The sequence below is a fragment of the Pongo abelii genome, chromosome 15 (assembly GCF_028885655.2).
Source record: "Pongo abelii isolate AG06213 chromosome 15, NHGRI_mPonAbe1-v2.0_pri, whole genome shotgun sequence".
NCBI classification, from domain to species: domain Eukaryota; kingdom Metazoa; phylum Chordata; class Mammalia; order Primates; family Hominidae; genus Pongo; species Pongo abelii.
The window spans coordinates 74,775,629-74,798,371 of NC_072000.2; the positions used below are offsets into that span (position 1 = coordinate 74,775,629).

General features: G+C 38.7%; 1 protein-coding gene across 1 annotated transcript; it reads right to left on the reverse strand.

Moving 5' to 3' along the window:
* Window positions 1-1,030: 1,030 nt before the first annotated feature.
* On the reverse strand, window positions 1,031-20,493 carry LOC100434962 (disintegrin and metalloproteinase domain-containing protein 20). The gene is made up of 2 exons (XM_054530256.2): window positions 13,631-20,493; window positions 1,031-10,861 (listed from the first exon to the last, which is right to left on the reverse strand). The coding sequence occupies exons 1-2, from the start codon at window positions 13,677-13,679 to the stop codon at window positions 8,505-8,507; spliced, it is 2,406 nt and encodes an 801-aa protein (XP_054386231.1). The 5' UTR covers window positions 13,680-20,493; the 3' UTR covers window positions 1,031-8,504.
* Window positions 20,494-22,743: the final 2,250 nt, after the last annotated feature.

Consider the following 22,743-nt stretch of genomic DNA (forward strand, 5'->3'; position numbering starts at 1 on the left):
TGTCTCCCCAGTCTCTGCATTCTTCCTGTAGCTCCAGCTGTAACCCAAGCAGGAAGGTCCAACGCTGGCACCTCTTTCTAGAATGGAGACTGATGTTGGCTAAACAGCTTTAGACTAACATCCTGGGCTCGATATAAAATTCCTCTTCCTCCTAGCCAGCTGTTCCTTGCACTTATGTGTAAGTTTTATTTTCTCTGCTTTCTCCTGAGATTAGAGGCTAGCTTGTTCCCTAATGTTGATTAGTGGGGTTCTACCTTGCTCACTGTGCTCGAGTCCCCATCAAGGTTATGACACCAGTACCCTAGTCACTTTAAGATTAGGACCTCTGAGGAACTAAAGACCTATGTACTTCTATCAGTTTGAGTTACATATAAACTTTGAGGAGAATTGAATGGGTGAATCCCAGCTACCTAATGACAGGCTTCCTAGAAGCCAATTCTCCATGCATGTCTGTGGACTTCAAGGATTATACAAGAGCACCATGAAGCCAAAGAGTGACAAAAGGACATCATGCCTGCTAAAAATTGAAAGAATATATTCAAGATGCTATATGTCATTACCCAGATAGGAAAACCAAAACATGTCAGTTACTTTAAAAGCAATAATTCAATATACAGAATGGTTAAATACAAAAGTGGCTAAACAAGTATCAGAGGACTGAAACGTGGAAAGGAAACACTAAGATAACAAAAATGTAACAGAAGATGAGAAGCCCAGTTTCCCTCTCATGGAAAGACAAGGTGTCCCCAGGGGTCAGCAGCCAGACTTGAGCTTTCAGCTACTTCACGGTTTGACACAGCTTCAGTGAGTTAGCCTTCCCCCAAGAACTGGTAACAGGGACTCTATTTCTGGTGATAGGTGGAGCACAAACAGCCCCTGGCACAAGGTGGACATTCCAATGGTTAAAACTCTCATAAGTAGTGACTAGGGATATGTGCCACTGAGGAAGAAATCACTGACAGAGGAGACAGGGCAAGGGTTTGAGTTGTATTCATTTTCTAAACTATATAACAAATTACCACAAGCTCAGTGTCTTAAGCAAAATACATTTATTATCTCACAGTTTCCATTTGTGAGGAGTTGGGGCAGGCTTAGCTAGGTCTTTGGCTCAGGGTCCCACAAGGCTACAATCAAGGCACTAGCTGAGCTGCATTCTCATCAAAGGCTGGACTGGGGAAAGATCGGCTTCCAAGCTCACTCAGGTTGTTGCGGGTTTCATTTTCTGGCAGTTGTAGAACTCATGGCCGCTGGCTTCTTCAAAGCCACCAACAGAAGTGTCTGCAGCTTTAAGTCTTACCTCCAGACCCTTCTTAAAAGGGACCACCTGGTCCTACCCAGGAAAATCTCCCTTTTGATTAACTTAAAGTCAATTAGTTAAGGGCCTTAATGACATCTGCAAAATTCCCACATTTGCCATAGTCTGGTTAGAAGCAAGTTACTGGTCTCACTCAAGCTTGAGGGGAGAAGAATACATAAAGGCAGATACCAGGGGGATGGGATGCAAGGGGGGCATCTTAGAATTCTGCCTATCACAAGAGGTAAGGAGGAAATCGGAGCTAGAATAATAAAAGCATTGGATTGCTAAGTGCCTTTGATATACTACAGCAAGATAGTGAACAGCTGATGGTGAGCAACAGGCAATTAAAATCCAGGCATGAATGTCACTGTCCTCTCTGACTGCATACAAAGTGATCCTCATTTCCTTCCCGGGGAGGGTAAAGAAATCCAAGTGGCTGAACCTAAAAATAAATAAATTAATAAAAGTTAAATGCCCAACCAAGGGAGCGCTGTAATCAGGACCTTGGTGGAGAAAACCTGAGACTCTAACACATAGGATGGGAACATCTGACTAGATCCTTTGAACACTCATGCTCCATATACTCATCCACGGGAGTGATTCACCCCTGTATAGTGAAGGAGAATGCAGACGCCACTCCACCATGAGGCAATAGATGTCTTTTGCAGAGTCTTCCCCCACCTCCTTTTTTGGCCAGTAGGCATAAAGCTAGGATTGAGTCACAGCATAATCAACTGGAAAAGTGCTCAGCATGCTCAGAGAAAAGGCACTACATTGAGATGCATAATCAAATGGCAAACATTAAATTGGGAAGGGAAAAATGTTCACTCTCCCAAAATATAGGATTTTACACCTTGGCAAGGACCCTAGGGCATGCTGTAAATTTGTTCCTGGGATGGCTGCTAGAAGCATGGAAAAAGTAATGCTCATACAGAGAAGCTGAAATGCCAGAATTGCCATAATGAATGATTATGGGATTAAAACGTTCATGGAAATGGGCATGCTGAAATGGAATTATACATGGCCTTCAGAAGATAATGTTCCATAGGAATGTCCAGAAAATACACCATTTACCAAAGGCATAAAGAATGTGCTAATAAGAGGAGCACTGGGATTACCAAAAGGTCCACTATTGAGTCTTTGCAAGCCAGGCTCAGAGTAGGAGAGGGTGTTACAGAACTTTGCTCGCTGATAGCATTGGTGTTAATATGACTCTGACACCTAGAGGTCAGCAAGCAATACATAACCATCCCAAGGAATAAGAATAAGAAGTCGCAATTGTCATAAAGACTGGCAAGGTCAGAATGGCAGCCAAGACCTAAGGAGATGGTAGTAGAAGGATTCTAGAATCCTTAAGGGCAAAATAGATAGGGAGCCAACAAGGATACTTACTTTATGCCAACAGAAGAAGCCAAAGACAGATGACTGGGAAGCAAAAAGCAGTTGCCTCCCCAAAAGTTAATCACTTTTCCAGTTTATGGACTTGAACTTCTTTCAAACCTGGAACTCACTCCCTGATGACATAGACAGAGCCTTGGGCCCAGGATGCTATAAAACCATGGCAAATATATAAATAATAATGATTCCCCCAGCCCTTCACCAAAGGGAACTGTGGCCACTTACATAGCTGTGCATAAGGAAGGGGGAATATCTATACATTTCAAGGACTATTGAACACAGGGACTGAGTTGACATTAATGTCCAAGTACTCAAAACATTTTGATGGCCTTCCTGTTAGAATGAAGACATATATGAGGACAGGGTAATAAATAAAGTCTTAGCAACACTCTGACTTACAGTGGGTTACTGGTCTTATGGACACAGGGCTATGATAATTCTTCTACCCTCTGTCATAACATAGTATAGTGAGAGGACTGTCTGGATATCCCACAGAACATCACACTGATCGAGTACATTGATGACATTATGTTGATCAAGCCAGGTGTACAAGACGTGGTAATGACATTGAAGGCCTTGGTAAAACACATGAGCTCTGAGAATGGAAGATAAGCTCTGTGAAAAATAATACATTGTAATCAAGGACATGCTGTGTCAGTAAAATTTTTAGTTTTCTAAGAGCCAGGAATATGCTGGGTTATCCCTTCCAAAGTAAGGCCAAATTACTCCTTTGTGCATCTCCTATCATGAAGAAGGAAACACAGTGCCTGGGGATTGCTTTGGTTCCTGGAGGCAGCAAATTTGACACCTAGGACCACAACTCTGGTCCTTATATTTGGTAACATATAATGATGTCATCTTTGAGTGGAAACCATAGAAGGAAAGAGCTCTGCACCAGGTCCAGGTTGTGATGCAAACAGCCTTCCACTGGGGTCATACTCTCTAGTAGACCCTATGATGTTGAAAGTATCTGTGACAGAAAAGGTTGTTGAGTGGAGTTTATGGTAAGCCCCAGAGAAAGAATCACAGTGTATGCCTCTGGGATTCTGCAGCAGAGGCATGCCATCAGCCAACTAACAATAAAGACCAAGCTGATCCCCTAATCTGGCATAATTTCTAGAAGAACACGTAGAGGGAAATTGACTACAATTGGTCATTATCATCCTGGAAGGGCCAGTGGTTCATTCTTACAGTAATAAACACATATTCTTGATATGAATTTGCCTTATCTCACTGAGGTAAGGCAGTGAGCCTCAGTGAGCACCAATATACAAAGACATTTGGAGTATTTGACCCACTGGTCTGGTGTTTCCATATAATATCATATCAGACCAAGGTACCACTTTACAGTGAAGAAGTTTTGGAAGGGGACCAAGGAACATGGTATATACTGGCTGTATATCAGACAACATAATCTAGGGGCTGCCAGCCTAATAAAGCATTGGAAATATCTACTGATGGTGCAACTGAGCTAAAGCTGAAGCACTTGTTCAGAGGCAATATACTACCTTTTCACAGAATGAATTGTGTGCACTGAACTACAGATCTTTACATGGGTCTGGGAACCAAGGCCTGGAAACAGAAGTGGCCCCACTTACTGTCACTCACAGTGACTCATTGGGGTAGTTTGTGCTTCTTGCCTACTGCAACTCTGGATTCTGTGGCCCAAAGGTCCTGGTCCCTAAACGGGTCATATTGTCACCAGGGCAAAGCTAGAGTCCCAATAAATTATAAGCTAAAGCTGCCACTAGAACTCACTGTGTCCTTGCACCAACCAAGAAGATGATCTCATTCTTGACAGAAGTGATTGACCCTAATCATCAGGAGGAGGCAGGGCTTCTGTTACAAGATGGAAACATAAGGGTGTATGCATAGAACCCAGGTGATCTCCTTAGGTGCCTAATGGTACTCCCCAGCCTGATTGTGAATATAAATGGACAGGTTCAGCAATCACAGCCTGAGAAGGGCATGATGACCCGGTGCTCAGGCCTTTTGGAGATAAAGACCTGGGTCATATCACACAGTCAAGGAAACTAGAATGGACAGTGGAGGAGTGAGACAGTAAGTATCCATTTCAGCCTCAATCCCAAATGCTACAGAGGGACTATGGTTTATCCCATTAACTTCCTTCTTCTAAGGTTCCCCACAGAAAGGGATGTCCACCATAACCCTGGAAGCATTGTTCCCACAATATATATCAAAAAAGTGGGTCAGAGCAGTGCAAATATTGGACTGTAGAATACACAAATATGCCTCTTGGTTCCTCCTTCAAGAGAGGACTTTCTGACCATCTGCAGGAATTATGATCAGAAGACAGCATCCAGATGTTAGCTCTTTGGGGTCAGCGTCAGTTACAAAGAGGCATCCTACCAAGCTCATGCCCTTCTCCCACATCCAAGGGAATGAACAAACTGAAGGGAGGAAGACCAGACCATTCTGGCCCAACTCAGACAAATTTGTCAAGCAATATTCAGTCCAGAGCTCACTGCCAGATTGGCCGAAGCTGCAATATACAAGTATATCTAATTTTATCACACTTCAATGTATTGTGCTTCACAGATACTCTTTTGCTTTTGTTTTACAAATTGAAGGTTTGTGGCCATCTTTTGTTGAGCAAATCTGTTGGCACCATTTTTTCAATAGCAAGTGCTTCCTTTGTGTCTCTGTGTCACATTTTGGTAATTCTCACAATATTTCAATCTTTATTATTATCATATCTGTTGTGGTGATCTGTGATCAGTCAACTTTGACGTTACCATAATAATTGTTTTGGGGTGCCACAAATCCCAACCATATAAGAAGACAAACTTAAGCAAAAAAAATTATGTGTATTCCAACTGCTCCACCAATTGACCATTTCCCCATCTCTTTCCCTCTCCTTGGGCCTCCCTATTCCCTAAGATATAAGATGGAAATTGGGCCCATTAATTTATAACCCTACCATAGCTTAAGTGTTCAAGTGAAAGGAAGAGTCTTACGTTTCTCACTTTAAATCAAAAGCTAAAAATGATTAAGCTTAATGAGAAAGGCATGTCAAAAGCCAAGCTAGGCCTCTTGTACCAAACAGCCAAAGTTATGAATGCAAAGGACACATTCTTGAAGAAAATTAAAAGTGCTACTCCAGTGAACACACAAATGATAAGCAAGCAAAACAGCCTTACTGCTGATATACAGAATGTTTGAGTGGTCTGGACAGAAAATTAAACAAGCCACAACATTCCCTTAACTCAAAGCCTAATCCAGAGCAAGATCCTAATTTTCATCAATTCTATGACAGCAGACAGAGGTAAGGAATCTGCAGAGAAAAAATTTGAAGCTAGCACAGGTTGGTTGATGAGGGTTAAGGAAAAAGCCATCTCCATAACATAAAGGTGCAAGATGAAGCAGCAAGTGCTGATGTAGAAGCTGCAGCAAGTTATCCAGAAGGTCTAGCTAAGGTCACTGATGAAGGTGGCTACAGCAAGCAACAGATTTTCCGTGTAGATGAAACAGCCTTCTATTGGAAGAAGACTAGGACTTTCACAGCTACAGAGGAGAAGTCAATGCCTGGCTTCAAAGCTTCAAAGGACAGGCTGATGGTTTTGTTAGGGACTAATGCAGGTGGTGAATTTAAATTGAAACCAATGCTCCTTTGTCATTCCAAAAATCTGAAGGCCCTTAAGGTTGATGCTAAGTCTACTCTGCCTGTGTTCTGTCAATGAAACAGCAAAGCCCTTGATGACAGCATATCTGTTCACAGCATGGTTTACTGAATATTTTAAGCCCATTGTTGAGACCTACTGCTCAGAAAAAAAAAATGGTATCTTTTCAAATATTACTGTTCACTGACAATACACCTGACCACCCAAGAGCTCTGATGGAGATGTACAAGGAGATTAATGTTGTTTTCATGCCTGTTAACACAACATCCATTCTGCAGCCCATGGATGGAGTAATTTTGACTTTCAAGTCTTTGTATTTAAGAAATATATTTCATAAGGTTATAGCTGCCATAGATAGTAATTCCACTGATGGATCTGGGCAAATCAATTGAAACCTTTCTGGAAAGTATTCACCATTCTAGATGTCATTAAGAACATTCCTGATTTATGTGAGCAGGTCAAAATATTAACATTAAAAGGAGTTTGGAAGACATTGAGTCTAACCTTCACAGATGACTTCAGTGGTGGAAAGAACTGCAGATGTTGTGGAAATAGCAAGAGAAGTAGAATTAAAAGTGGAGCCTGAGGATATGACTGAATTGCCATAATGTCATGATAAATCTTGAATGGTTGAGGAGTTGCTTCTTATAGATGAGCAAAGAAAATGGTTTTTTGAAATGGAATTGATTCCTGATGAAGATGCTGTCAACAATGTTGAAATGACAACAAAGGACTTAATATATTACATAAACTTAGTTGATAAAGCAGTGGTAGAATTTGAGATGAGTGACTCAAATTTTGAAAGAAGTTCTACTATGGGTAAAATCCTATCAAACAGCATCACATGCTAGATAAATATTTGTGGAAGGAAGAGTCAATCGATGCAGCAACTTAATTGTTGTCCTATTTTAAGAAATTGCCACAGTCACCCCAACCTTCAGCAACCACCACCCTGAAGAGTCAGCATCTGTCAACAATGAGGCAAGAACCTCCACCAGCAAAAACATATGGCTCATTAAAGGCTCAGAGGATTATTACTATTTCTTAGCAATAAAATATTTTTAATTAAGGTATTGCATTTTTGGACATAATGCTACATATTAACAGATTACAGTATAGCGTAAATATAACTTTTTTATGTACTGGGAACCAAAAATTTTGTGTGACTCATTTTATTATGATATTCCTGTTATCGTAGTGGTCTGGAACTGAACCTATATTATGTCCAAGGTACGCCTGTACTTGTATTTCTCATCTGCACAACCAACTTCCTTGCCTTTTTTCACAGCCGTTGGTCCCTAACAAAATCTTGTACTTGAAACTCCAATTCAGTATCTGCTTCTGGAGAACTCAACCAACAACAAAGTAGCTACAGAAGGCACCTAACACTCCTAGGGCCAGGAGAAGAGAAGAAAGAAGTTGGGTTTACTAGAGTGGAGATGATTAAAGAACATTCCCTGCAGAGCAAGGACCCAGACCTCTAAAGACAGTACAGTGAACAGCTGCTGCTGCTTCAAGAACTCAGAGGACCACAACCCTGCTCACTCCCGGACCCCTGAGGAGGTCAGTGTCCAACTGCTGCTGGTATTTCTAAGGAAAAATGAGGGTGGTTCTAAAAGTGACAACAGAACTGGAATCTGAAACCAAATATGACTGCCAGAGTGAATGTTTCCAGCCAAAATAATGGTGGCACTCATGGTAAGCACACAGGAAAGAAAGCTCCCTTCTTCCCTCATCATCACTCCAGGCTACTTCTACTGCCCCCTTTGGCACAGCTGAATGTGCCAAACAGAAATGAGTTGTGTATAGGCACATCCTGAACATTACATAGTACAGAAAAAAAAAAAAAAAAAAAAGAGAGAGAGAGAGAGAGGAGGGTTAAAACTGAGGGACAAAGCTTGAAACTATCTTTTCTGTGCCTTTGCTCAGGAAATATAAAGATACAACTTCTGGGAAAAGGAACCTTTAATATTGCTTAAGACACTGTAGAGGAAGTAAGAATAGGCTAGGAATCCTTTGCTGTGATAGCTAATGCTTGCAATCCTGACATGAAATGTCCACGAAGTTTTACTTAAACAGTGAGACATGCCTTCATATTTTTCTATTAAGAAAAATTGGATATTAAAAATGAAGTACGAAATTTAGTCTCCTCCTTTTTCCCATTTCTCTTATCCTTCTTCGTCTTCTTTACTTTTTGTGTGTTTCTTAAAAAGCACATGTAAGCAAAATAATAAAAAAGCAATCAAAGGAAGAAGGCACAATAGTGACAGGTAACCCAATTTTCCCATCACATTTAATCCTTCCATGTTGTTCTTAGGAGGTGGGCCACTATCAGCACTACCTCCATAGCCTTTGTCCTTGCAGTACGGGGGTGCCCATTCACGGTTGCAGTGACAGTGTTGTTTGTTGTTGCAGACTCCCCTCATGTTGCAGGTCTTAGGCTGACAGGCTTGTGACAGACGAACCATACTGGCACACTTCTTACGGATGCAGATCTTTTCTGGACCACATACTGTGCCATCTTTCACCTCACCAATATCAGGTATAGCCATCCCTAAATGATAATCAGTGCCCCAGCAAGTGGTGTCATTGAGGTGAAACTGCTGCACTGTAGAATGCTCTATCAGATTGGGAATTACTCCCACATTTTCACACTGAACCCTCCCACACATGATATCAGGGGTCCAACATTTTACGTATGTTGTGCCTACAATACCACAGTGACCGAAACGGTTTCCTTGGGTGTTGATTTCTTGGTAGCAACTCTCAGATGCACTCCTTGCATCTTGGCCAAAAATCTCTTTACATTGTATATCATGGTTATTACACATCTTTTCATAGCAGAAGGCATTCACATTACAGGAGATCCCGTCCTGCACATACACATCATCTGGGCATTGATGGGATGTCCCATTGCACCACTCTGGAAGGTCACATTCACCAACTTGTTGTCTACATAAAGTTCCCGATGGCAGAAATTTGCAGTCTTTGCAACACATTCCAAAAGCACAAGCAGCCCCAGGACGTAGAGTACAGTTTAACAGACAACAGGGATCTTTTGCACACTGCTGTATGGTTCCACAGTCACATTCCTCCCCTTCTTCAACCACTAGATTCCCACAGTACTTCAGTCTAAATATATTCCTTGGATATGGAGGCAGTTGAATACATAATCCACTACTGATAGTACTGTCCCAATATTGGGCATAACTGCAGTTGCTAAATTTAGTTGTCACCTTTCTATAGGCATGCATTATGCACCACTGTAGCTCACACACACACCACTGGGTGTCATGTAGCATACCCAAATTATGACCAAGCTCGTGGCCCACAGTAACTGCAAAAATGACCAACCTGTTGTCTTCGAAAACATCAACTCCACTATTAAAAGGATTCTGGCATATTCCTTTAACATAGGCAACACCAAGCTTCATGCCTTGTGTGTCTTTTATGAAAAGATGTGCAACATCATGTTGTAGTCGATTATTAAGGTTATAATTCTTCCAAATAGAAAAGTCCTCTAAAACATTATCTAGGTCTCCACTGGTAGGAAGTGGATTTGACGCAGTCCATATATCAATTCCAGTCAAAATTACATCAACCTCCAAAGGATGATAGAAGGAATCCACTATATTGACAACGTTAAATACTTCATGCTGCACTGTTGTTGCATTACTTCGAGAGAAAAGATATCTAATATTATCCACGACCACTACCAGCTCAACAAACCGCCGATGGGTCCACCAGCCCACAAAAGAACTTTGCTTCAGAGTGAAATTATATGACAATTGCAACTCCAACTGGTGTGCTATTTTCTCTTCTGTTAACCCACATCTCATGGGTGGAAACTGTGTATCATCACTGTCTATCTTATGTACTAGGTGTTCAAATGTGGCAGAAACACTAATTGGCTCGATTTCATAAACAAGGTCATTTATCTGTAGCATTCCAAGAAAGCCCCCAGAACAGGTACTAAGGGCAACCAAGGACTCAGGGACCCCCTCCACATAACCATGGTAGTAGCAGTCATCCTGGATGAAGGGATGATCCTGGAGCAGGGCATGCTGCTCTGTGTAGGTGAACACAGGAAGGTGTGCAGCAAACAACAGCTTATTTACCCTCATGTGGACAATGTATCTCTGTCCCCCAAACCGCAGGCTATAGGAGAGCCATCCAGGAGCCTTTGCACCTCTACCCCTGCTGATCACCTTCAAAGGGATCACCACTTCTGAAGAAGTGAAATACTGGGAGGGCCTGGCCTGAGAGTGGCCAGAAATAGACAGAAACATCCCAAACCAGAGCAGCAGAAGAGTGACCCTGATGTGCACCAGGGGCTCACCCACTGCCATTATGAAGCTGTCATTATGGAGCCATCTGTCTAGAGCAGAAGAGAACAAGGTGTGAGGCACTGCTGGTCTGGCTCCTCCCTCTGAGCTGTTCAGGGTGCATGGCTGACCTTTAGGGATCTGGCGATCTGTGTCCTGGTGGAGCTGGACCATCAGAGCTGCAGTGCTAAAAATAAAAACTGAAAGAGCCAGGATGGGGTGGGTGGGATAGAAAGGGAGAAAGAGAGAGAGAAAAAAGGCAAAGTGATTACTGCATTTGGACCATATTTGAAGCAATAAAATGCATAGGATTCTCTTAATACATATGGCCAAGAAGATTTCCAGATGGGGGAGATTGCACATAGGTGAGTTATTACCAAATTTTCATGATGGATACCTAAAGATTCATTACATATTGTTCTTTAAATTTGTAAAATGGCTAGAAATTTTCCATTTTATTTTAATGTATGTATTTCTTTTATTATTTCTTTATTTTACAGATGGGGTACTGCTCTGCTGCCCAGGCTGTAGTGCAGTGACACAATCATAGCACACTGCACCCTCAAATTCCTAGACTCACGAGATCCTCCCACCTTAGCCTCCAAGTAGCTAGAACTGCAGGCATGCACTGCAACAGCCAGCTAATTTTTCTTTTTGTTTTTTTTTGGGGGGGGATAGAGATGGAGTCTCACTATGTTACCCAGGCTGGTCTCAAACTCCTGGTCTCAAGTGATCTTCTTGTCTCAGCCTCCAAAGTACTGGGATTACAGGCATGAGCTGTCATACTGGGCAAAATTGTTCATTTTAAAGACACTGGATTCTGACACAAATCTTTCTTCGAACCAAAAACCTATTGGCAACCTGCACATTCAATAAGTATATGGACAACACATCCAAAATCCACCATTTTTTGTTCCTTTATTCGTGTAGTTTGCTCCATCTCCCCTCTCCTATCCCAGACATTTTATGTATACCTAATTCTGCTCTAAATTGATAGTCAAAAAAGCCCCACTAAAAGGGCTTATTAGTATTGAGAAACCTCCTCCAAACAAGACTTTTTAATTCTATAATATATTCTTATCTGCAGAAAAGCCCTGGGCATTCCAAGGAAGGAAGGCATGTGATGGGGTAACAGGGAGTGAGGCAGCTGTTTTGGGACAGGGCACACAGCCAACTAGCATCATGATCTCTATCATAAGAGGCTCCTCCTGGTCATGTCAATACAGATTTGATTCTACTTTTCACATGGCTGATGAGTTACCTGGATCTATACATTTCAATCTCAATGTTCCAAAGAAAGCCTACACAGAGGAGCTTAAGCCTAGAGTCCATTCATTATAATGTTCAGAAGACCACAATTTGAGTAGATTTAAAAACCTCATTACTGTTGAAAACAAATTTTGGCTCAAGTAAAAGCTAACTTTGCTCAGTTCCTGACTTTCACTTAAAAATGTTGTTAATGCTAGATGACGAGTTAGTGGGTGCAGCGCACCAGCATGGCACAGGTATACATATGTAACTTACCTGCACATTGCGCACATGTACCATAAAACCTAAAGTATAATAATAAAAAAATAAAAAATAAAAAAAAAATAAATAAATAAATAAAGGAAAAAAAATGTTGTTAATGATTTGCTCAATATTTGAAACCAAAATGTTAAAACAAATTTGGAGACACGTTGTTAACACATACTGGTGGCCTCAATATTCTAAGAGCACAAATGAGCATCTGCAACATCCTTAGCATTATGATGTCAAGAAAACCTGTATCCCTCCGTGTAGGTGTCCAGAACTAATGGCCACCAGATGCCACAAAGAGAAATCAGGATCACTAGATGAGACCTCTTAGGGAAAGTATATCTGATAGAGGTGAAATCCCAATTTAGATTTCCTCTCCATAGCTCTCCTCATAATATCCTTGGCATGTGTCATAGAGTTTGGAATATTAAGATGGAAATGGGTGAATTGAGAGAGGATCATGAAAGAAAAAGCCTTGTAGAGAAGATAAAACCTATATTACATATAGTCAGAAATATGATGAGGTTATAATACAAAAGTTTATTCCAAAGAATCTGTGATAGGCCAGTCCTTGTCATCAATGCATTACTCCAAAGCCAAGTCTTAAAGGAACATTGCCTTCCCATTAATTTTGTGAACGGGTGTATTCCGAAGGCCTTCCCTCTAATATTACTGGGATTTCAACCACTGTGAGAATCTTCCTCTGCATCAGTTATTAACTCTTTCTTCTAATTCCAGTAACAATTTAAAACTCATCAACACCCTACCTTATGATCTGTCCCCTCACTCACAGTCACAGCCTAATTTTGTGTTTCTCAAACTCAGGTCACAAACTGTAAATCAACGTGGCGGGCCACAACCAAAGGAAACACAATTGTGTAGAAAATATCAGAGGGTTTTACACAGATCCTTAGCAAGACCTTCACACACTGTAACCAGAGTTTATATTTAATTTTCTGTGTCTGTGTTTGTATCTGCACACTCCCATGCTCACTGAGTCTCAATGTAAACTAAGCTAAATTTCTTATTGTGGGTCACAGTCAAAATCCACTGGAAGAGCAGTAGCCAAATAATGAAAATGAAAGATTTTGGAGAAAACTCTGTCCCTCTTTCTTTTCTGAAAATAAAATCCTATCTGAAACTACAGTCATTCTTATCTCTCCCTGGGATCTTGGATTCAATTTCAGTGAAAGATGTGTCTTCCTCCAGTTCCAGCTCATAGCTCCTCTATCTGTGCTATGAATCCTACAGCCTTACCTACTTGAAGATTGACTCGACTGTCAGATTTATCCTCAACTTTTCCTTCATTACTTTCTCTTTACCTCCAGTACATGAACATGCTCAAATCTCTACTAACCTTAAAATACTTATCTTCCTTTATTCTCACATACTCCCGTGGCTTCCACCTTGCCACTAGAACTTTCTCTCTTCAGTGGACAAAAATCACTTACCAGCAAACTGAACAACTATGCCCATAGTTCTTTTAATGGCCATGCTCATCAGTGGTCTGTACTGCCCCTCTCAAAAAACAAATATAAGAACTGACATCTCACATGTCAAAAGTAAACAAATCTCTGTAGATCTCACAGAGGGTTAAGTTCTTGATCTCACTGCTTAGCAACAAGGTCCTCTCAGTTACAGATCACACCATGTGGCTCTTAAAGTCAATTGACTCTGCCTCCACCACCTCTATCCAGTTTTCTTTTTCCATCCCTCCCCCACATGCAAGTGTCAGGTCAGCCTCTTCAACACCATCTTATGAGCTCCACACACAACATATGCTCACTTCTGCTATAGGAACCTTGTTCACACTCTACCCTTATCTAAATCATCAAAACCTTTCCTCATTCTTGAACCACATTATAGTATCCTTCAATGTTTAGATTAAATTCAACTTCTGCTTTGCATCATTAATATTCTGTAAACTTCTGAATAAGCATCATATCCTGTGTTTGAAATATTTATGTATATGGTCCGCTTTTTTTATATATGGTTCTACCGCATCACCAGTTAAACTATAATTTTGTAGAAAAATATAGCAGAAATATTGTTACTGATGTAAAGTGTTCATATTTTTGGCTAAAGAAAGCTTAGTATCTTTAATATAATTATGTTAAACCTGCATAAAACAAAGGTGAATGTGAAGTTCAATACAATATTAAAAGCAACTGAATGATGATGCACTCGCAGTGGGGGGGCTTTGGAACAACAATTGGGAGATAATTTTATATCTTTGCCATCTACTATCTTCTTTTTTAGATATGGTTGTGAGGAAATGGATCAGAAAGTGAATAGATAAGGATTGATTAGGTCCATCTTCTAAGAAAGTCCTTTTCATTTTCTTTTCATGATTGTATTAGTAACTGGATACTTTATTTCTTTTCATGATTATATTAATCACCGGATACATAAGTTTCCCCTAATGTGTAGGGGGTTGAACTGTTCCATATGTCCAGGTAGAATTGGAGAATCCTCTCTTAGGATGTGTTAAACAAAAAGGTTTCCTCATTCTAGAGCTTAGTGGAGATAATCTGACCATGCCAGATTTGACTGACAATGATGAAAGAAATTGTCCAAGAAATGAGAGGCTTGGGAAAATACACAAACCCAAACCTGGAAAGGTTTTGACAAGGACACAGTAGATGATGCTATCGAGAAGAGAAAACCATAAACAGGCTGATAGATGGCCACATGAAAAGAGAGAGCCCCCTTGAGTCTGACAGAATGGGCAGTCACCTGGAACATCTGTGTTAGACAATGACTGAAGCTTCCTAAAGCAGGTTTGACTACATCTTGTTTGTAGTAAAAATAATTTCATATGCATCTAAAAGCAAAACAAACTGTTACAAGAGACAAAGGATGAGACTATATAATGATAAAAGGGCTCAATTTATCAGGAAGATATAACAATTAGAAATATACACACCCAACATTGGAGAACCCAAATATATGAAGCAAACATTGACATAATTTAAGGGAGAAATAGATAGCAACACAATAATGTAAGATATTTCAATCCCCTATTTTCAATAATGGATAGAATATCCAGACAGAAAATCAATTTAAGAAACTGACTTGAACCACACTATAGACCATATGGACCTAACAAACACACACAGAACATTCTACCCAACACATCAGAAAACACATTCTTCTCAAGGGCACACAAAATATTCTCCAGGATAGTTCACATATTAGGTCATAAAACAAGTCTTAACAAATTTAAGATTGAAATCACCCCAAGCATCTTTCTGACCACAATAGAATGAGACTAGCTATCAATAATGTAATGAAATCTGAAAAATTAACAAATACACTCATTCATCACTTAACAATTGGGACAAATTCTGAGAAATGTGTTGTTAGGTGATTTTGTCATTGTGCAAACATCATAGAGTGTACTTCTACAAACCTAGAATGGTATAGCCTACTATACACTTGGGCTATATTGGATAGCCTATTGTTCCTATGCTACAAACCTGTACAGCATGCTACTATACTGAATGCTATAGGCAACTGGAATACAATGGTAAGTATTTGTGTATATAAACACATTTAAACATAGAAACAGTAAACATATGGCATAAAAGATAAAAAATGGTTCACTTGTTTAGGGCACTCATCATGTATGGAGCTTGCAGAACTAGGAGTTTCTCTGGGTAAGTCAGTAAGTAAATGGTGAGTGAATGTAAAGGCCTGAGACATTAGTGTACACTACTGTAAACTTTATAAACACTGCACACTTAGGCTACAATAAATTTATTTTTTTAAATTTCTTTAATAACAAATTAAACAGCTTACTGTAACTTTTTTACTTTCTATACTTTTAATTTTTTAACTTCTTGACTGTTTTGTAATAACACTTAGCTCAAAACATAAAAACATTGTACAGCTGTACAAAAATTTTTACATCGTAGGCCAGGCATGGTGGCTCACGCCTGTAATCCCAGCACTTTGGGAGGCCAAGGCGGGTGGATCATGAGGTCAGAAGTTCAAAACCAGCCTGGACAAGATGGTGAAATCCCATCTCTACTAAAAATACAAAAATTTTTATATCCTTATTCTATAAGCTTTTTCTATTTTTAAAATTATTTTTTCTTACTTTAAAAACTTTTTATTAAAAACTAAGACACAAACACAAACATTAGCCTAGGTCATCACATGGTTAAGATAATCAATAATCATTGTCTTCTCCCTCCATATCTTGTCCCATTGGAAGGGGCAATAACATACATGGAGCTGTCATTTCCTATGATCACAATGCCTTCTTCTGGAACACCTCCTGAATGAACTGCCTGAGGCTGTTTCACAGTTAGCTAACTTTTTAAAAATATATGTAGAAGTATACTCTAATATAATGATAAAAAGTGTAGTATAGGAAATCTTTTATCATCATTATCAACTTTATGTACTATACATAATTGCATGTACTATACTTTTACATGATTGGTAATGCATAGGTTTGTTTACACCAGCATCACCACAAACACATGAGTAATGCATTACGATGTGACATTAGATGGCTACAAAGTCACTAGACAGTAGGAATTTTTCAGCTCCATTGTAATATGAGACTACTGTCATATATGCGATCCATCATTGCCCAAAACATTCTTATGTGGTTCACGACTGCAGATGGAAACTAAACAACACCAACCATCGGATCAAAGAAGAAACTAAGAGGGAAATTAGCAAATACCTTGACATAAAAATGAAAACATAGCATACCAAAACTTATAGGATGCAGCAAAGCAGTCCTAAAAGAGAAGTTTACAGAGATAAATACTGACATTAAAAAAAAAAAAAGAGAGAGAGAGAGAAATCTCAAATAAACAACCTGACTTTACACCTTCAGGAACTAGAGGGAGAGAAGAACAAACTACACTCAAAGTCAACAGACAAAAGACATAAACATTGGAGCAGTAATAAAATAGAGAATAGACAATTTAAAAATCAATACAAATTGGTATTTGAAAAGATCAACAAAATTGACAAACCTTTAACTAGAGCAGCTAAGAGAAAATGAAAAACAAAACAAAAATCAGAAATGAAAAAGGAGACATTATAACTAATGACTCAGAAATAAAAAGGTCTAAAAGAAATTACTATGATACAAGGATAGTTTAACATTCAAAAACCAATCATTGTGATATATCACATTCACAGGCAGAAGGATAAAAACTACATAATCATCTCAATAGATGTAGAAAAAGCATTTGACAAAATCCAACACACTTTTCTGGTAAAAAATACTTGACATTCTAGGAATACAAGAAAATTGTCTCAACATTGTACAGGCATGTATGGAAAAGTACACAGCTAACATTGTACTCGATGAAAAACTAAAAGCTTTTCCTCTAAGATCTGGAACAAGGCAAGAATATCCATTTTATCCACTTCTATAAAACAGTATGGGAAGTCCTAGCCAGAGAAATTAGACAAGAAAAAGAAATTAAAATGTCCATATCAGAAAGGAAGAAGTAAAATGATCTATGTTCACGGATGACTTGATCTGTAGAAAACTCTGAAGATTCTACAAAAACAAACCTGTTATAGCTAATAAATGAATTCAACAAAGTTGCAGGATACAAAATCAACTACAAAAGTCACATGCATAATTATATACTAACAATAAATCACCTGAAAAATAAGAAAACAATTCTATTTACAATGGCATCAGAAAGAATAAAATACTTAGGAATAATCTTAACTTTAAAAAATTAAAGACATGTACACTTGAAATCACAAAACCTTGCTGAAAAAAATTAAAGAAGACATAAATAAATGGAAAGACATCTCATTCATAGATTAGAAGACTTAATATTGTTAAAATGTCCATACTATCCAAAGCAATCTACAGATTCAATAGAATCCCTAACAAAATCTCAGTGGCATTATTAGCAGAATTAGAAAAACAATTCAAAATTTATAAAGAAGCACAAATGGCCCAAACAGCCAAAACAATCTTGAGAAAGAAGAATAAAGCTGGAAGCCTCATACTATCTGACTTCAAAATATATTATAAATATACAGTAATAAAAACAGCATGGTACTGGCATAAAAACAGACATATAAACAGACAGAATACAGAGCCCAGAAGTAAACCCAGACATGTATGAATAAATGACCTTTGATAAAGGTGCCAAAACTACACAATGGGGGAAAAACAGTCTCTTCCATAAGCAGTATTGGAAAAACTGGATATCCACATGCAAAAGCATGAAATTGAACCTTTATACAACACAAAAATCGCTCAAAATGAAATAAAAACATAAAAATAAGACCTGAGACTATAAAACTTCTAAAAAAACACACGAGGAACTCTTCACAGCATTTGTTTTTGCAATGATTTCTTGGGTATGACACCAAAAGCACGGGCAATAAAAGCAAAAATGAGACTACCTCAGACTAAAAATCTTCTTAACAGCAAAGGAGACAATCAACAGAGTGGAAACAGATGGGCATGTAGTGGCATCATAATTATTTAAATTACCACCCAATGTTAATTGTGATTAAGTTCCCTATTGATGCAAGTATGTAGGGTGACCAAGTGACTGCTGTAATTATAAGTACGTCAAGGATGGAGGGGTGAGATAGCTATACTTAACTATATTGGCATTTTACATGATAAGGCCCAAGGCCCTAAATTTACAGTGGCCTACATGATGGGAGAAGTATTTGCCAAACATCTATCTGGTACCTGATAAGTGTTACTATCCAAAATATATAAGAAACCCATAAAACTCAAAAGCAATAAATTAAGTTTTTTCAAAATACAAAGTTGGGCAAATGACCTGAATAGGCATTTATCCAAAAATATATATATATGGCCAACACCATTTATGAATGATGTTATAACATATGAAAAGATGCTCAACATCACTAATCATGAGAAAATACAAATCAAAAGCACAAAGAGATCTCACCTCTAGCTTGGATGTTCTGTATGCTCCAAATTTCACATTAAAATGTGACTTCTGATACCATCTCATGCCAGTTAGAATGGCAATTATTAAAAAGTCAGGAAATAACAGATGTTAGAGAGGATGTGGAGAAATAGGAACGCTTTTACACTGTTGGTGAGAGTGTAAATTAGTTCAACCATTGTGAAAGACAGTGTGGCAATTTCTCAAGGATCTAGAACCAGAAATACCATTTAACCCAACAATCCCATTACTGAGTATATACTCAAAGGATTATAAATCATTCTACTATAAAGACACATGCACACATATGTTTACTGCAACACTATTTTCAATAGCAAAGACTTGGAACCAACCAAAATGCCCATCAACGGTAGACTGGATAAAGAAAATGTGGCACATATACACCATGGAATACTATGCAGCCATAAAAAAGAATGAGTTTATGTGCTTTGCAGGGACATGGATGAAGCTGGAAGCCACCATTCTCAGCAAACTAACACAGGAACAGAAAACCAAACACTGCATGCTCTCACTCATAAGTGGGAGTTGAACAATGAGAACAAATGGACACAGGGAGGGGAACATCACACACCACTGCTTGTTGAGGGATGGGGGGCAAGGGGAGGGAGAGCATTAGGGCAAATACCTAATGCATGTGGGTCTTAAAACCTAGATGATGGGTTGATGGGTGCAGCAAACCACCATGGCACATGTATACCTATGTAACAAACTTGCACGTTCTGCACATGTATCCCAGAACTTAAAATTAAAAAAAAAAAAAAACCCTCTTAGAAAAAATAACATTCAGGCTGGGCACGGTGGCTCATGCCTGTAATCCCAGCACTTTGGGAGGCCAAGGTGGGTGGATCACCTGAGGTCAGGAGTTTGAGACCAGTCTGGCCAAAATGGTGAAACCCCATCTCTACTAAAAATACAAAAATTAGCTGGGCATGGTGGTGGGCACCTGTAGTCCCAGCTTCTCAGGAGGCTGAGGAAGGAGAATCGCTTAAGCCTGGGAGGCAGAGGTTGCAGTGAGCCAAGATCGGGCCACTGTACTCTAGTCTGGGCGAGACAGCAAGACCCTATCTCAAAAACACACACACACACACACACACACACACACACACACACACACACACACACAAAAAAACCTCTGCCTAGGAAAACCAGAGACCTTTGTTCATGTGTTTATCTGCTGACCTTCTCTCCACGATTATCCTGTGACCCTGCCATATCCCCCTCTCCGAGAAACACCCAAGAATCATCAATAAATACTTCATAAATTAAAAAAAAAAACAACAAAAACACTTTCTGAAGTAAAGATTGTGACCCATTGAAATAGTTTGTCAAAAAAAAAAAAAAAAAAAAAATTCAGTGTGTAGCCCTAAAGATTAAAGACTCTTTTAAAACAATGACATAACTGCCATAACACACAAGATTATTATACTGAAAAAATAGTTTCCTCATATAATCAAATTTTCATTTAGTTGTTTACATTTATGTGAGTACCTTGTAGTTTTTTAAAAAAATAAACTTGTTTTATTTGAATCAGGATTCAAAAAAAAAACCATTTAAATGTATTAATCTTATCCTAAATTATTTTGTTTTATTTTATACTTATAAAAGCCTTCCCATGTATCACATAAAATTCTCATGCTTAAAAAAATGTGACTTCTAATGTTGGAAGTAGGAAAGTAAAATGGCACAGCTGCTATGGAAAACAATATAGAGGTTCTTCAGAAAATTAAAAATAGAACTACCATATGATCTAGTAATCCCATTTCTAGGTATTTATCCAAATTATCAAAATCAGGCTCTTGAAGATATCTTTGCATTCCCATGTTAACTGCAGCATTATTTACAATAACCAAAAGGTGGAAAAAAAATGTAAATGTTTCCCAACAGATGCATGGCCCAAAAAAAGAAGGAAATCCTGTCATATGCTACACCATGGATGAGCATTGAGAATTTTATACTAAGTGAAATAAGCCAGTCACAGGACAAATACAGAATGATTCCACTTATGAGGTATCTAAAGTAGTAAAACTCTTAGAAGAAAAAAAACAGAATGTTAGTTGCCAGGTGCTGAGGGATTAGGGAAATGAGGAGTTCCTATTCAATGGATATATAATTTCAGTCATACAAGATGAAAAAGTTCTAGAGATATGCTGTACAATAATGTGCATATAGTTAATAATACTGTAGCTCCTTCTAGCAAATCTTACCTCTGTGTCTTTCAGTGTTCCATTTTTATATTTTCAGTCCTCTAATAACTTTTTAAATTTTTCCTATATTAATTTTCCTTAGTGTGTTTTTCTTTTTTGGACAGGGTATTGACAGACACAAGACTTGGTACTAGGAGTGATACCAAAAAAGAAAGATAAAATGGGAATCTGAGATTGATGTGGGCATGACCCTAGTCTTAAACACACTGCTGAACTCCCATCCAATGGAGAATGGCATGTAATGACATCACAATTAGTTACTACTCAATGTTGATTGCAGTGAACTGCCCTATTGACACAAGTGTGTAAGGGGATGAAGTGACTGCTGTGATAATTACTATGAGTACCTCAAAGACTGAGAGGTGAAATAGCTATATTTAAGTATACTGGGAAATTTACATGATGCGGCCAAAGGCTTGAAATTCACCTAGAAGAATCTCTCCTTTGTTTTAGCCATACAACCAAGCTCACTGAAAACAAAATTTAATTGGAATGCTTGCAGAGTGACAACATAAGTTGAATACATAGATACGTCAAGGGAAAGGGAAGACATTGATTGGGAAGGGGGAAAACCTTGAGACTTGAAATGGAGAATTCCTGGTGAATTTGGATGATTTTGAACATGTAAACACTCCAAAATATCCCTGAGTCCCCTTTACTAGTGAAAGAGCCCAGAGCTCTCCTGTCTGAGAAGTCTATGCACCTCAAGCTTCAGACCTTACAATGAGCTCAGCTGGGGAACTTATCCTGAAAACGGATGCCTAGACTCCTCAAGACATACTCCTACCACCCCTTATGGCTCTAGATGCAAAGAAAAATCAGATCTCAACACGCTCCAGAGCAAAAACTTCCAAATCTGAATTGGAAGGAAATAACTTCTACTCCAAAAGATTTGCAACATTTTACTAATTCATATTAGCAAAACAAAGCCAAAGAAACCATATTAATAACAGAAATGATGAAGCAGCAACAAAAGTGGATATACCTCATAGAATGAAATTCAACAGGAATTTGTATTTAACAAAATAGCTTCAAAATATATAAACGAAATTTTAAGAGATATAAAAGGATAAATAGAAAACTTCAAAGTCTACTTGTTGGTATAACATGCTTCATTCAGTAACTGATAGAACAATTTAAAAAATAATTAGTAAGGAAATAGAAAACTTAAGAAATGTTAATCAAATTAACCCAATGTACACATGTAAAAACATCCAACAATTGCAGCACAGTTATGAAGTTCAAATGTTCATAGGACATATACCAAAATACATAATATCCATGGGTATAATGGAAGTATCAGCAAATCCTAAAAATAAGAATTGGGGCCAGGCATGATGGCTCACACCTGTAATCCTAGCACTTTGAGAGGCTGAGGCAGGTGGATCACCTGAGGTCAGGAGTTCGAGACCA

Coding starts and splice junctions, on each gene's coding strand:
- LOC100434962 (XM_054530256.2), bottom strand. CDS start 13,679: ATGAGCATGGCCATTAAAAGAACTATGGGCATAGTTGTTCAGTTTGCT. Junction 10,862..13,630: donor CATAGTTGTTCAGTTTGCTG/GTAAGTGATTTT, acceptor TGGCTCTTTCAG/TTTTTATTTTTAGCACTGCA.